This window comes from Coturnix japonica, chromosome 8, assembly GCF_054131305.1.
Source record: "Coturnix japonica strain WE chromosome 8, WE-NBRP24, whole genome shotgun sequence".
In the NCBI taxonomy this organism is placed as follows: Eukaryota; Metazoa; Chordata; class Aves; order Galliformes; family Phasianidae; genus Coturnix; species Coturnix japonica.
In genome coordinates, this window is record NC_140670.1 from 31,263,175 (window position 1) to 31,278,284 (window position 15,110).

Genomic DNA, 15,110 nt, shown 5'->3' on the forward strand with positions numbered 1-15,110 from the left:
TTCTCTTTGTTAGTTCTTTGATTCTGCAGGCTGATAGCAAATCTAACACTGAAGCCAGGTATTTAACAGACCACTTGAAAGCTTATGTTTGTAATCAGAATAATAGGCTGTACATTTATTGATTTAGTGACATCTAACATTGCTCACCATTGATCTTGCTTTTGTTAGACTGAAAAAAAAAAAGAAAAAAAAAAAAGAGAGAAATAGCAGTGGGTTCATTATGGATCCGTTGTCTCCAAAGAGTTCATATTTCCTAGCAGAACTGCGAACCTTAAAGAAGGGAGCCAAGCTGGTCAGTCATATACAAGTTAAAAGTCATCATAGAATCACAGAATGGCTTGGGTTGGAAGGGACCTCAAGGATCACGAAGCTCCAACCCACCCAGCACTGGCAGGGCCACCAACCTCCATATCTAATACCAGACCAGGCTGCCCAGGGCCCCATCCAACCCGGCCTTGAACACCTCCAGGGATGGACAGGGCATCCACAGCCTCTATGGGCAGCTATGCCAGCACCTCACCATAGACATAAAGCAAGTTAACCTGTACACTTGATTTTGTGTTATAATTAATTTTTTGTCTTGATTCTCTCATTGTGGGTTTCCTGATTAGCTGATACATTTCTCTTAATTGCTTTTCTACAGGTTTATACTTCTGAGAAAGCAATTACCACTAAAAATACACTTGAAAGGATCTTGAAAGAAACCTCTGGAGTCTTTGGGAGTTGAATTTTAGTATCAGGAAAACTTCTGAAAGGTTAAACTGAGGTTAATGAGAGAAGTTGCCTGTTTCTGGCCATTTCTCTCAGAAGGGTCTCAGTGACACAGCCAGTGCAAACCCTTCTAGGGTTTGTTTTCTGGAAACAGAAGGAAGTACTGCAGTGCTCTTCTCCTTCACTGTTGTCATGGGTGGAATGACAAAATCATTCAAAAAGAATGTGTGCCATGCTATAGTGAAACTACTGATATTGTCATATTTTGTCCCCATGCAGATCAGCCCACTGAGACCACAGAGACCAAAAAGCCAGGTCCTAAATGTCATGTCAAGTGAAAGGCGTTTCTCCGTTTCCCCTTCACCTTCCAGCTCCCAAGTGACACCACCTCCCATAACTCCACGGACAAAACTCTCCTTCAGCGTACAGTCAAGTAAGTCTTTAATTAAATCTTATTGTCTTGCACAATAATTGCCTTTGGGGAATTGCTTTTCCTGAGCATCACATTGAGCATCACACTTGGAGCCGAGTTCTTCCAGTTCTTTTTAGCATCACTGTGGAACATGGCACGCAGGAGCAAGGACAGCTTAGCTCTTAACCTCCCATTCTTTCCATTTGCTGCCAGTAAAAGTTATTTAAGCATTTTACAAAAGCAAAATTGATTGCATTGGGAACATTCACTTTCATTTACTGATGTCATTCATTTAAAATTACCTATATTTTTAATAATTGTCAGAAATCAGCATTGAACTCAGTTCTGTATTGGATTTTTGATATTTTATAGCGTAAAATCAGAAAAATAGCCTTCTGATGTAACTGCACCTTTAAGGAGCATTTATTTAGTATTTATTAAGTATAAGCCAAGGGAAATAAAGGTCTTTTCTAATGTTTGGGTGGGTTTTTTTTGACATTGACATCTATCTCTTAGGTTTTCTGTAGAAGATCATACCTTTGCTTCCACACTCAGGAAACCCTGTGGCAAATCTGAGTGTAATGAAACACGTATTTCTTTCATAGTGTTGTTCTCCAAAATCGGAGTCTTTTCTTTTGCTGGTATGTGAAAAATGAATGATCTATTTGGTGTGTGTACCCACATTCTAATACAGCAGGTTAAATGTTAGCAAAGAGGACAAAAGATGACAAGAAAAAGGTTCTTGTTTAATGAAGGTCATTTTATCTTTTTGTGCTTTTCTGATACTTGAATCCTTTTCTCTTGAATAAGAAATGTTTTGGAAAGTTCCTGTTGCCAATTGCAGATGGATGTCCTGTGAGCAGGAATGTGTGTGTTCCACATGCCTGTAGCAACAGAACTGTCCTCTAAATGGCGCCTGGCTCTGCTTAAATGGTTTGAAGCTGTTGGTTACAAAGATATTGTGAAAGAGGGGTAAGCAAATGGAAATCGGTGCAACCTTTGCTCAGCCAAACACCCCAAACAGGTGTTTGCATCACTCTCTTTATATCGTCAGTAGCTGAAAACTGTCAGTAAACCAAAAAGGCAGAGAATTAAAATCCCTGCGTTCCTGTCACAAAAATACTCCTTGGTTGAGATTGTTTCTTGTCATACATAATTCATTAACACCAACTTAATCTCTTCCTTTAAAAAGGTACCTGAAACTTTTGTGTGTGTCTGAGAATATTTACATCTATTTACTTGAGTTTTAGGTGCATTACATAAAGTCAGTTAGTGCAGAATCCATGAGACTTGTCCGTAATTGCTGGAGGAGTTTCAGCAATGAAATTCTGTGGAATTCCGAGGATAAAAAAGTTACTTGGGTGCACAAATTGGCTAAAAGCAGTTAATGGGTTGCTAAGTAATATTGCTTGCTTGTTAGCAGGCAGTTTAGGAGAATGGAGTGTAAAATTTGGTCATTAGGTTAAGATGAAAAGAAGTCATCCAGCTGATCTCCTGCCAGCTCCAAGAGATTCTCAGTGGCACCTGTCCAGTAAAGAATAAATATTCAGACCATCGAAGTCTGATGAAACGCCTTGAATAATGAAAGCAAAACAGAAACCATGGCTGAGAACTTCCAGAGAGAGAATTAACAGGTTTTGAGCAAGTAGATCCTCTTAAAGCTTAACAGTGAAAATTACTGCTGTTTGCATTCATAGAATCATAGAATTACCCAGGTTGGAAAAGACCTTGAAGATCATCAAGTCCAACCGCAGCCTAACCAGTACCCTGACTCTAAAAACCCTACACTAAATCATATCCCCGAGTACCACATCCAAACCGCTCTTAAACATAACCAGGGATGGTGATTCAACCACCTCCCTGGTGGTTGTTAACGTGTATTTTGAATGAGTCGTATGGATAGAAATGAAGTGGAGTGGAGAATTCCTCTGTGTAGGAAAGGAAGGATGAGAAACAGAAGCAGTGGAAAAAGAGATGAGAAGTGTAGGGCCTGGAGGACAAACACAGCTGTTCAGCCTGATATAAGAGAAACCTCTGTAAGTTTGCAGTCCCAGGATGAAAAATATTCTTGTTCCTGATGTGAGAGTTTGAGTGAAAGGGAGGATGAAAATTACAGTTTTCAGTGACAAATCAATACAGCCTTGCTGTTAAATTGTGTTGGTGAGAGGCCGTGTTAGAGAATAATAAAAGGGCACTTTTATAAGATATCAATAGAAACCTTGCAATAAACATATCTGAATAAATACGTCCTCCAGTGGTTTTACAAATCATTCCAGCAAAATAAAAATGATATTTTCTTCGTTCCTTAAATGAAAACGCTCACCCTAATTGATCAAAAGATAAATGAAGTTTCTCATCTCGTAGAGCTCGCACTGGGTTTTGCCTGCGTTCAAATGACTGAATTACCCTGGAATACTCCGTGGGTGGATTTCTACACAGGAACATATGTATCACTCAGGCTTCAATAAACTTTATCATCCCTCAGGCTGTTCCCCTTTACAGCACATACCTGCTAGGATTTATCAGCTAAGAAAAGGGAATTTTCTACAAGCAAACAGTACTAATAAATGTTTTGTGCCTTTTCTTGCGTGCGTTTATTTACTCAACAACTAATGACTTCTCATTTATTACAGTTACCTGGAGTTTGAATTTTTTTTGAGAGAGATGTAGTTAATTACAGGCTTTCATTTGTGCATTCTGTTAACAAGAAGCTTTTATTTTACTGTTGGAAAGTAAATAAAGCTTAGCTCAATTATTCTTTCACTGCACTTACCAAACTTCTGCTGTTTATTAAAGTACAATGTGTAAGAGCAGAACTTACAGCTGGGAAAACGATATTTGCCAAGTTGTGTATATTTCAGTGTGACTTCCATCTGAATGGAAATCTGTTGTCATTGTTTGTTAAAAAGAGGGAATTGTTTAAGTATTTTGAGTGTACCCTAAAAATGAGCCCAACACTGACTCCACAGTGCATACATCCCCCTCATCGGGCACTTGGTTCACTTGTTCTTTTTTCCTTTGAAGTCCCTCATTTCACAAACTGAAGAGAATTATGGAGGCAACACAGAGCAGAGGAAGATATTCTCTGTGCAGCACTATCACAGTATGGCCCGGGTTGGAAGGGACCTCAAGGATCATCAAGCTCCAAACCCCTCACCATGGGCAGGGCCACCAACTCCCACATTCAATACTAGATAAGGCTGCCCAGGGCCCCATCCAAGAATCCATAGGGTCGGAAGGGACCTTTAAAGGACATCTAGTCCAACTCCATGCAATGAACAGGGACACCAGAGCTAAATCACACTGCCCAGGGCTTGATCCAGCCTCGCCCTAAGAGTCTCCAGGAATGGGGAATCAACCTCATCATTTTCTTTTTAGCAGTGCTGTTAGAACAGACATAGTCTGGATCTTTGGATTCTGCAGTTATTGAAGAGTTAACCAAATGGTGTTTTTTGCAGATCTGGAGCTGAATGGCATGTCTAGTGCCGACCTGGCCGACATCCCTCCTCCTCTGCCTCTCAAAGGAAGCATGGCTGACTATGGGAACCTCATGGAAAGTCAAGACTTGATCAGCCCGACAACATCCCCTCCCCCTCATCAACGGGTGAGTCACAAAGGCAGCGATCATTTTCTGCCATTTTCTTTGCTTTGTTCCTTTTAATGGCACACAAAGTGTAACTGTGAGTGGACAGCAGCAGAGCCAAAGGTTTCTGCAGCTAAAAACAGGTGTCTGGAGTAGGGAGGAGCAATGTTCCTCATTGGGATAGATTTGAGGTGCAAAGTTGGGTTCATTCTGGTGGAGAAGATTCAGCAAACTGTCCTTAGATATGTTGGTAAGGGAGCTTAAACTGACAGGATATAGTCTCAGCAGCAAGTTAGTTTTTATAGCCTTTCAATCCTGTCTCAGAGAAGGAAATAAAATATGTAGCTGACATCTTTCCCTTTTGGAGCTGTGTTTTGTCAGCATTCAATTGCCACTTGTTTCCTAGAGGCAAACATGCACGCTCCCTTTGAGGAAAGAGCTCAGAAACGTTCTTCATCATGAGCACGGTATCTCAGCTTTCTGAACAAAATACGCTGTTTTTCAGTGCAGTTTTCCTGCATCCTGGAAGCTTTTAGAAACAATCCAGTCTTTTTTTTAAGCTGCACTTTTGAGAAGGGCTGCTAATTTTCTTTCTGAAGATAGAAATATGTTTAAAGAGCTGTTCCTTTCTTTGACTTTGAAACGTGTAACTTTGGCCAAGCTGTTCTTTTGCTCAAAGCTTCTCAGTGGTAATAACTGTTCTTTGTAGAGTTGTCTTTGAGGATTTCTCTGCTGTTCATCATTGGTTTGAGTAATTTGCTTTTCAGGAAATGGTTTGATTAGGGAAACCACTTCTAATCTCAACAGAAAATAAAGCCAGGAATTTAGTGTTAAATCTGCAGAAATCAGTTATGTTCAGTATCACAGTGCATCACAGAGCACTACTCTGGCCTTCTCCTTGTTTAAAACCATAGCTGTGTACTAGCAGGAATTTAGTATTTTCAGGCTAAAAGGGGAAAAAACACAGCCCCTCTGGGCAGCTGTTCCAGCACCTCACCACTCTTGCAGTAAAGAACTTCCCCATAATATTCAACTTAAAACAATTTCCTCTTGTCCTGCTGTTATCTCATCTTGTAAAGAGTTGGCTCCCCTCCTGTTTATAAGCTCCCTTTAGGTACTGGAAGGCTGCAATAAGGTCACCCTGCAGCCTTCTCTTCTCCAGGCTGAACAAGCCCAGCTCCCTCGTAGTCACCACCAATTAACACACACTGATGGAGGAGCTCTGGATTTGAGCATCCTTAGAAACCTAATCAAATAAAGGTGGTATCTCCTTAGACAGGTGTCCAAGATTTCAGCATCTGCATTCTTAGAAACTTTCCAAGACAAGGTCATAACAGAGTTTCCAAGTCTGGAAATTGAATGTAAAGCACATCTGTCACAAAAGCACAGGTAAAAGTGTTAGAATTAAGTTTAGAAGAAGTTTCTAGGTCTATATTACTCTGCACATTTATTTCATCAAGCTTGTAGGACAGAAGCTATAAAGAACACAAAGAAAACGACAGTGCTGGACTTGAAAGACCGGATGAGTAAATTCTTATAACTGCTGTGATTAAATCCCAGTGGGCAGTTCTCAATGCTTTGTGTTTCAGGGCTCAAATAACTACATCCTTCATAACTTTATGATTCTCTGCCCAGTAAACTGATGATCTTTTAAACGAGACTCGTTTTTATCAGTGAAGAAAAATGAGTTAAAAAAACAAAAATGTGGTAGATAATATTATATCAGCAGCATTTGGATTGGATTTCCTTCTTTGCATAAGAAATGATTACATGCTTTGCTTTAGATGCCTTGCAGTCCAGAAGGAGGAAACAAAAAAGCGCTTTAGTGAACCGAAACTTGCATTGATAAATTCATCAAGAAATACTTAAAACTTCAGGCCAGAGTGTCACGTAGTGCCTGAGATTGTAGGCTTAGATTATTTGGAGTCTACTCATAGCTTAGTCTGTTTAAGTCTTTTATCCCAGTAATCATCTAATTATGATTATCAGATTGTCCTCTTATTCATTGTTAACGATGATACCCATATATACATTTTCTTGCACTGTATGATTTGTTCTGCTAAAAATGTTCTTAATAATATATGGGAACATAAAAAAGAAGCCTGCAACTCCTGCAAGGATTATTATTACATCAAGGGATTCCTTTAGGCACTTCTCATTCTTTATGGGTTCATCCATACCCTTGCATATAAATCAACTGCCTGCTTAGTATTCACAGCAAAAAGGGAAACTCAAAGAAAATAGACAAAGCAGCTCTTACATTTGTGATACCAGCTGTAAGACATACTGAGCATCAGCTGGTGGTTTGGATGGGGTGACCTCCACCAGCCTGGCAGTACATGTGATGAGGGTGGGGGTGACGAAGCAATGTGTGCAGTTGGTTGCCATCAGCTTTCTGAGAGGTCCCCTTTCTTTCCTTAATGCCTCCCCTCTTACTTGCTTCCCCAGAGCAGCAGGGGCTGGTGGAGTCTGCAGGGGAACTCAAATCCCACCTGGGAGCCCCAGCGCTGGTTAAAAGTGGGCCAGGAATTGGACCCAGGGCAGTGGAAGGGCAACTGCTGGCATTCTCCTTTGGAGAAGTTGGAAGGAGTGAAAGTAACAGACACTCTGACCAAAGCCTTTTCGTTATTTAGATTTAGAATAGATCTTAGGAATAAATTATTTACTATGAGGGGCACTGGGACAGGCTGTCCCATCCTTGTCAGAGCTCAAGGGGCTGGATGGGTGGATGGGCCTTTGGGCAAGTTGGTCCAGTGTGAGGCCCATTGCATGGGGGTTGAAACTGGATGATTGTTAAGATCCCTTCTAACCTAAGCCATTCCATGATTCTATGATCACAGAGTCATAGAATGAATCACAGGATGGTTTTGAAGGGACCTCAAAACCCATCCAATCCCAACAACTGCATCAGGGCTACCCATCCATCCAGTCTGGCCTTGAGCTCCTATAGGAATGGGGCACCCACGCTTCTCTAGGCAGCCTGTACCTGGGCCTCTCTGCCTTCTGAGTAAAGAGTTTCCCCCTAACATTTTACTGGTCTCCCCTCTTTTAGTTTAAGGCCATTCTCGCTTGTTCTGTCACTGTCAGATCATGATGGATAGAACATGATGCATTGAAGCAAAGCAAACTACACCAGGTATACCACGAAGTTATTTTCCTATGGGATAATCTCATGTGCTCACAAAAGAAGAACAAGTCTTTCTTTAACTTGTTTTTGACTTGCCATGTGATGGTTATTTTTGGCTGCTGGAGATGAGAGCCATTTCAAGCCCATCCTCCAGTGGGATGTTCAGCAGGTACCAGGGCCTCCCTCTGCAGAGGGACATTTGGATGCATTCAGGGCCAGGCTGGATGTGGCTCTGGGCAGCCTGGTCTGATGGTTGGCAACCCTGCACACAGCAGGGGGGTGAAATGAGATGATCATTTCAACCCAGGCCATGCTGTGATTCTATGAATTGCTTTCTTCATCAGGGGTGGGTTAGGGCAGTGATTCAAAGTCAAACGAAGCAGCCATAGATGAAATATGACAGCAGAGTTTAAACAGTCATTTTACATTGTTACCTGTGGTATTTTCTGCAGCAGTTTGCTCTCAAGCAGTCAATTAACTTAAAGAGTCTATAATTCAGTTTAAATTAGTGGAGTTAATGCTGATTCTCCCTTAGCCAGCACATTATTAATCTTTTAGAATGGGAGTGTTATTCCTGCAAGAGCTTACGTTGTGTTACTTCTCACTGCAGATGTTAAATAAGCAAGTTGCTGCTGTCAGGTGACTCAGCTCCATCCTGTATGCAGCGATGTCAGCATGAAGGAGCTGTTTGGAAATCAGTATATGAAAGTGTTTGCACAGCCCCCTGTTGCCTATTTACATCTCGTTTATGCTGCTTATGGCCCGATTAGGTCTTTTGTTCCTTCGAAGTAAAGTGTCTTTGGTTGCATCTCACAGCTCAGCATAGCAATGGCCTTTTGATTGCAAAGCAGAAGAGTTAGGCAAGAAGCATCTCTTTCCCAGCATTGCAAGGGCTGTCTGTGGGACTCAAATGTTGTTTGTTGGCTTTATAACAATATTTTCTGATTGGAAAAAAGAATAGAACACATTCGTATATTTTTCATTGCCTTTTCACAGTATTTTTTATATATATATATATATATATATATACACATACATACATACATACATATATATAATACTGTGTATATATGCATATATATGTGTGTGTGTATATATGTGTGTGTATATATACATATATATATGTATATGTATATACACACATATATGTGTGTGTATATATATATATACAGATGTATTTTCATCTTTCTTAATTGATTCTTATGGCATTCTGGACATGTAACGTCCTCTGTTTCTGGAGGAGAACGGAGACAAATGTTTTTAAACCCAATCTTTCCCTGTAGCTGGAAGAAAAAACAAACAAATGGGAGCGATTCAGCTTTGGGAGCAGAAGGAACAGCTTGTTTCTGTGTTGCAGATGTGCCTTTTACATAAGGTTTGAGTTTGCCCTGAGGTACACGTGAGCCAAGGAGTCTGACCGAAATAGGTTTGAACGTGAGCTCGCAGTCTCTGTCCCTGTCAGAAAGTAAAGGCGTGTTTTAGGAAGGGGAGGGTTCACAATTAACAACTGTAGTATAAATGTGAACTCGGCTCAGCGGTTCTTAATTAAATGTGAAATCAAGGGAAACTTCATTTTGTATCTCAAAGTTTCTAGGTGGAAAGGTGGCAGAATGGACTTCACGAGGTCAGTGATGGCTTTCTGAGCTCTGCATTAATGGTAGGGGGGAAACGTGCTGACATTTATGACTGCGGTGGGTAAAAGGAAGCATCTGTTGGCACTTGGAGTGCACCAATTCCACACTGGCAAGTTTAGTGGTGCTAATTTCCCCAAATGTTGCCCTGATGAGCATTACACGTCCTACTTAATATATTCCTTGGTAGCTTATAATATAAATGAACATGTGCTAAATTTATCCTACTTTCTAATGGAAATTGTAAATTCAATTATAATAATTATCTACCTATCTCTGTTATTTCTTTCTGCCTAATTTGCTTGCAGAATCTAAGCTCTTGTAGACTTTGTGCTTGTTATTTATAGCATATATATTTAGCTTACTCTCATTGTATTTGCTTTGTATATATTCTTCTGAAGCAAGTTTTCAGGGGTAATTTGATTGTTCTGTGATCAATAAGAAGAACTCATTTGTTTGAGAAATGCCCGTGATCTAATTGAATTGAGAATTATTGCCAATATACTCTTAGTTAAATTCAAAATGGATTTTCACAAATGATGCTATCAGCAAAGTTAGTTCTTTCTGGTGATAAATAAGAAAGTAGAAAAGAGGGCTGATGATATTTTTATGTTTTATCATATATTTTAGAGGGGCAGCTGGTTTATTTCGTTCTGAAATGACTGTCTTCTCTGCAGGGAGCTCTTGCATGTTGCACGCTGATGTTTTGCAGACCATCAGAACTGTCATACAGCTTGTCCACAGCCAATGCCTGGATACACAGTTCCAGCCGAGCACTTCTTTACAGATATTGAGATGCTCAGGTCTCAGTTAAATGTATGAGGTTAAATAGCATAAGCGGTCAGACTCAAAAAGAGCGTCTCAGCAGGAATTCTAAGCTAACTTAATGTACCAGCTGAAGAATATTTGGTCAAGTAGAGGCAATATTTCACCATCTGACCATGGTGAGACCAGCAGCGGGGTTATGCCTTCAAGAAAAAAAAGTTCAGTATTTCTTTTATTGATATAATATTCTCATTTGGTCTGATTTTCACGTTAGTCTGTTTACTTGCTTCTCTGTCTCAGACAGCGTTGTGCCCTCTCCTCACTGCAAGTCAGAAGTAAATTGTGTATGTCTTTGAGTCTGCTCTTCAAAACCCTTACTCAGCAGGGCTTTCCTTCATTGCATGGTGCCCTTTTCATGCTCAGCTCTGCTTCTAATAATCTGGTTGTTTCTTCAAAAGAGAGAGTGTAAACCTCAGCTGGGCTGCGAATGCAAAAGTCTGCATCACCAAATAGATTAATTCCTGTCTTTGTTGATGAGGAGGAAGTTTCCCTTGATCAACAGGGAGCCAAAGGCCAAAGCAAACAGTCTCTTCTGATGTTTTTATCCTTTGGGACAGCAAAAGCAACATGCCAGGTAGCAGGTGACATGCAGAGAGCTCCTTGCTCTTGGTCATGATCCAGCAGCAGATGGAAATGGATTGCTTGCCATGCTGATAAAGAAGCATTTTGTATTCAGGGATGAAGGTGAGAGCATTCACTCTGTTGTACTGGCTTTACCACAGTTGTAGAGGCCACAGAAATGGAGAGAAAGATGGTCTGCACGCTGTTGTGTTGTGTGTCTGCACCCTGATGTGCTCTGTGCTGCTCATCTGGGCGATACCGCTATGGAAGGAAAGAGTTTGGGCACAATTGCCCTGCAGCAGTTTGTGATCCCTGTTTGCCAGAAGAATATGGAAAACTGCAAGAAAAAGTATGGAAAACGTTTCCTTTCAGTCAGGATAGGAAAAAATATATATTCCAACAGAAGTCCAGTCTTCTTGGCTGCCAGTGTGCAGCCTTCTCTTTCTATTTAGCCTATGTCTAAATGGTAGTTGATATAGATTTGTAACTTCATGCTGTGTTATAAGATGACTTTGAAGAAGGCATTCATTTGCCTTGAAGATGCTTCTTTCTATCTATTCTTGCACTTTTGTGACGTTTCACAGTCAGTACATGGCAGGGGCCTTGTGAGACTGTCTGTACTTATTCTGCCTTGCTACAGAGAAAAGAGAGATGTCCTGGCATCACCCAGAACCATTCATCTTTTGGGATAGCAACTCTGGGTATCTTGTAAAGGAACTAAGGCAACTCTTTGCAGGGGTAGATAATGTCAGGACAACAGGAAATGGTTTGAAGTTGAAGGAGGAAAGATTTAGATTGGATATCAGGGGGAAGTTCTTTATTCAGAGAGTGGTGAGGTGCTGGCACAGCTGCCCAGAGAGGCTGTGGATGCTCTGTCCATCCCTGGAGGTGTTCAAGGCCAGGTTGGATGGGGCCCTGGGCTGCTATTCAGTGTGGAGGCTGGTGGCCCTGCCTGTGCTGGGGGGTTGGAGCTTCATGATCCTTGAGGTTCATTCCAACCCAAAGCATTCTATGATTCTATAAACAAGACTATTTTTTATGCACTCTGACATGGCTTATCCATTGCTCAGATACCACTTACAGTGCGTTGGATATCATCAGTTATTTTGCTCAAGACATTAACTGAAGTCGAAGTAGGTGTATGAAAGTGTGTGAGCAAATCGCAGTGTTCTCAAGCTTTTTTTAAACAGATTTTCTCTTGTCTGAACTTGATGAAAAAAGTCTTAATTTCCATGAATATTTCTTTCATTATTTGCTCAGTTAGGCGGTGAGTCGTACCGAGGGTGTTCTGGTTCTGTTGTATAATATATGAAGTGATTTTAAATATTTATGTCGGAACAGCCCGGTTTTCTATTTTGAACACTTAAAATATGACGCCATAATAGCAAGCTGCAAATTCCGGATCAGTTTAAGGGAGATGTTTTTAAGAATGATTTGGGTTCTAAATGTGCAAAATACAAAAATAACGGAGAATTAATGAAGCTGTTTCTTTGCCATAACTTTGAAGCTTTGTGGTGCGTAGGGGCCGAGGACAATCAACATGGGCCAAGAAATCAATATTCTATCATGTTATTAAGTGGGGATTTATAAACTCCTGCAAAATGCTTTCAAGAGACTTTTTTTCCCTGAAATACCGAGCTAATTAATCATGAACCCTTGAGAGATTTTTCATTGTCAAAAGTAAAAGGTAGATTTTAAGCTAATGGCCAAGCACATTCAGTATTCATAGCAGCGAGTTCTGAGAAGTTTTCACAAATCAGAGGGTTACAGATTTACCCCCTCAGTTTTAGATGAACCGAGAAGTGTCTCTGAAATCCACTGTTTGATAACATGGCTTGTTCAAAATTGGTTTCTTCCAGCACCTGCCTCCTCCGCTGCCCAGCAAGACCCCCCCACCTCCACCTCCAAAGACAACTCGGAAGCAAACATCTGTTGACTCGGGGATTGTCCAGTGAATAAAGAAGCTTTTTTTTTGTTTTCCAAAGATAAAGCTGTAACAATTTGTTTCCCTAAGTATTTTAAGGCATATCATGTTTACCTCGTTCAGGCATGCAGTATCTAACATTTAGTGCAATGACTCTAACTCGGTAAGAATCTGCTTCTAGCAGTGTTTCGGAAACACCACTACATTAACCCCCTTGCCGGGGATATTTCCTCCCATAACTTGAAAGGATTCTGCATTTCTACTTGAGCCCGGGAGGCATTCACCAACTGACAGCACCCTCTTCCTAAACCTCCCTCGTTCTTATTCTGCATAACTTCAGGCCCGCAGGTAGCTGTGGAGATTAAGGTAGGAACTGAATATTTTGTACCTAAGGCATTTAGGTAGCTGTGGAGTTTAAAATGAACTGAGTTATTTTGTACCTAATCTCAGTGTATATAGGAATCAATGGCAATATTCACAGTGAATTTAATGCACGTTGGATTAGGCTTTGTGATAATGAGAAGCTGTGGTAGGGTTTCCCCGAATAACAGTTATCTCCAGGCCCTGCAATCAGACACAGCTTATTTGTGTCATTCCTGTTTTCATTTCTTCCGTGTTATAAATAAGCTGAGAGCTGATGGCCTTTTTAAAACCAGTCGTTTACATTTTCATTCAGTTGGCTGTCCTCTGTGTGATCAGCTGGTAACCCAAGACAGCCTCTTAGCCGTGAGTGAGCACGAGCGTATAGGAAAAGAATCAAAGTACACAGATAGATTTGTGGTCATTCTAATCCTCAGTAAGAGAAGAGCTTTTGTTTTCATTTGAATGTGTAATATTTCATGTGGATTAGGGTGAACTGGATGGAATCTCTTTGTCCTTGTGCCATCATTCTGTACAGAATGTGTATATATGATGGGGTTTTAGAGTGTTTTAATTTTTATGCTGCCTGCTTTTCACGTAATAATGAATTAATGTACCTACAAAAAATGTCTTACGTATTTTTAATTTCTTAATTGCTGAAAATGTAAAAACAAACAAAAAAAAAAAGCTAATTTTTTTTTTGCAGTTATTGGCCTCTGAAAAATACAGGGCAGTGCTGGGGAGGGGCGTCGGGAGGGAGGAAGGAAACTAACTTTATACTGTAGTTTTTTTATTGTCATCACACTTTTGGTTTTTTTGCTATCTACAATCTTTATACTCTTAATGTAGATTGTTTTAAATATACCACTGACTCAAAAAGAAATAAAATACTATTTTAACTTGTCTTAAGAAACTGAGTGCCTTTCCTTGGGGTTCTCCATTCTTCCTGCACTGTTGTGCTTGGTGCAGGGCTACTGAAGTGCCGACTTCTGCTTCTTTTTTGTAGGTTAACAGGCAGAAGCGTGATTTACACAGCAGCAAAGTGATAATGTTGTAATGGTTGTGAGTGGCTCAATTAGTTAACTATGTGCTCATAATATTGCTTGTAAACTTCTTGGAACTCTGGGCTAAACAAATGCTTTTCTTGCAATGAGAGAGCTATCAGAATTAACTGCTACAGATCCTACCTTTCCTAGTTGTTTTGGGACTGGTATAATCTCCTTTCAAGAGAAGCAAGCTGAGAAGGATTCTTTCTGTTGATGATCAACGGTGTACTACAACATTAATTCTGTAAGTCATTAATTTAATTGAAAATCAGTTTAAATGCTGATATTGTTACTGTGCTGAAGACTGTGTTGGGATGCTGGTGAGTTTTCCTCCTTCCTGTTCCATTCACATCCTGAAGTCAACAAGAGATTTTCACATGGACCTTTAATTGAATGGTTATGAGCTGTATTTCTGATTATGTGTTTGTTTTCACACGTCTTTAACAAATTCCTGTGCTCATGCAGCTGTTACAGTTTGGCCCTGCAACACTTCTCAAACAAGAGCTGCAGTTTTAAATCGGCCTTGCACTACACACTTTAAATCTGTTACGTATGTATGTTTTACAAATTCACAAGCTGAGATTAGGGCTTGAAAATCAGATTCTCAGCTTCACTTTCAGGCCCAAATTGTCTCCATTTTTTTCAATCTAACAGCTTCTAGGCTTCTAGTGGTATAAAACCCAGCCAGAACGAATCATTACCCTCCTCAAAGTGTTGTAAAAACGCACTTCAGCAAATCCAGAACCTAATTCAGTTACAGTCTCTAAGCAATGAACAATCCTGCAAAGGCTGTTATTTTTCCTACAGTATATTGTCTTCCTTTATCCTCCAGTGGTGCTGCAGCAGAACATCCAAATGCGGTATGAATTTCTTGTGACACAGCAGCAAAGCTCAGCTCATGTCAATGAGCTTGATATGAGAAAATACAGG

At 40.4% G+C, this 15,110-nt stretch overlaps 1 protein-coding gene across 2 annotated transcripts in view; it reads left to right on the top strand.

Moving 5' to 3' along the window:
* The window catches only part of DOCK1 (dedicator of cytokinesis 1), a 225,924-nt gene extending 211,877 nt beyond the window's left edge, over positions 1-14,047 (top strand). For both annotated transcript variants that reach the window (XM_015867551.3, XM_015867552.3), the window contains exons 50-52: positions 991-1,144; positions 4,582-4,727; positions 12,710-14,047. In XM_015867551.3, the coding sequence (XP_015723037.2) occupies positions 991-1,144; positions 4,582-4,727; positions 12,710-12,805 (396 nt within the window). In that variant the 3' untranslated portion in view covers positions 12,806-14,047. The remainder of the gene's footprint in view (positions 1-990; positions 1,145-4,581; positions 4,728-12,709) is intronic.
* Positions 14,048-15,110: the final 1,063 nt, after the last annotated feature.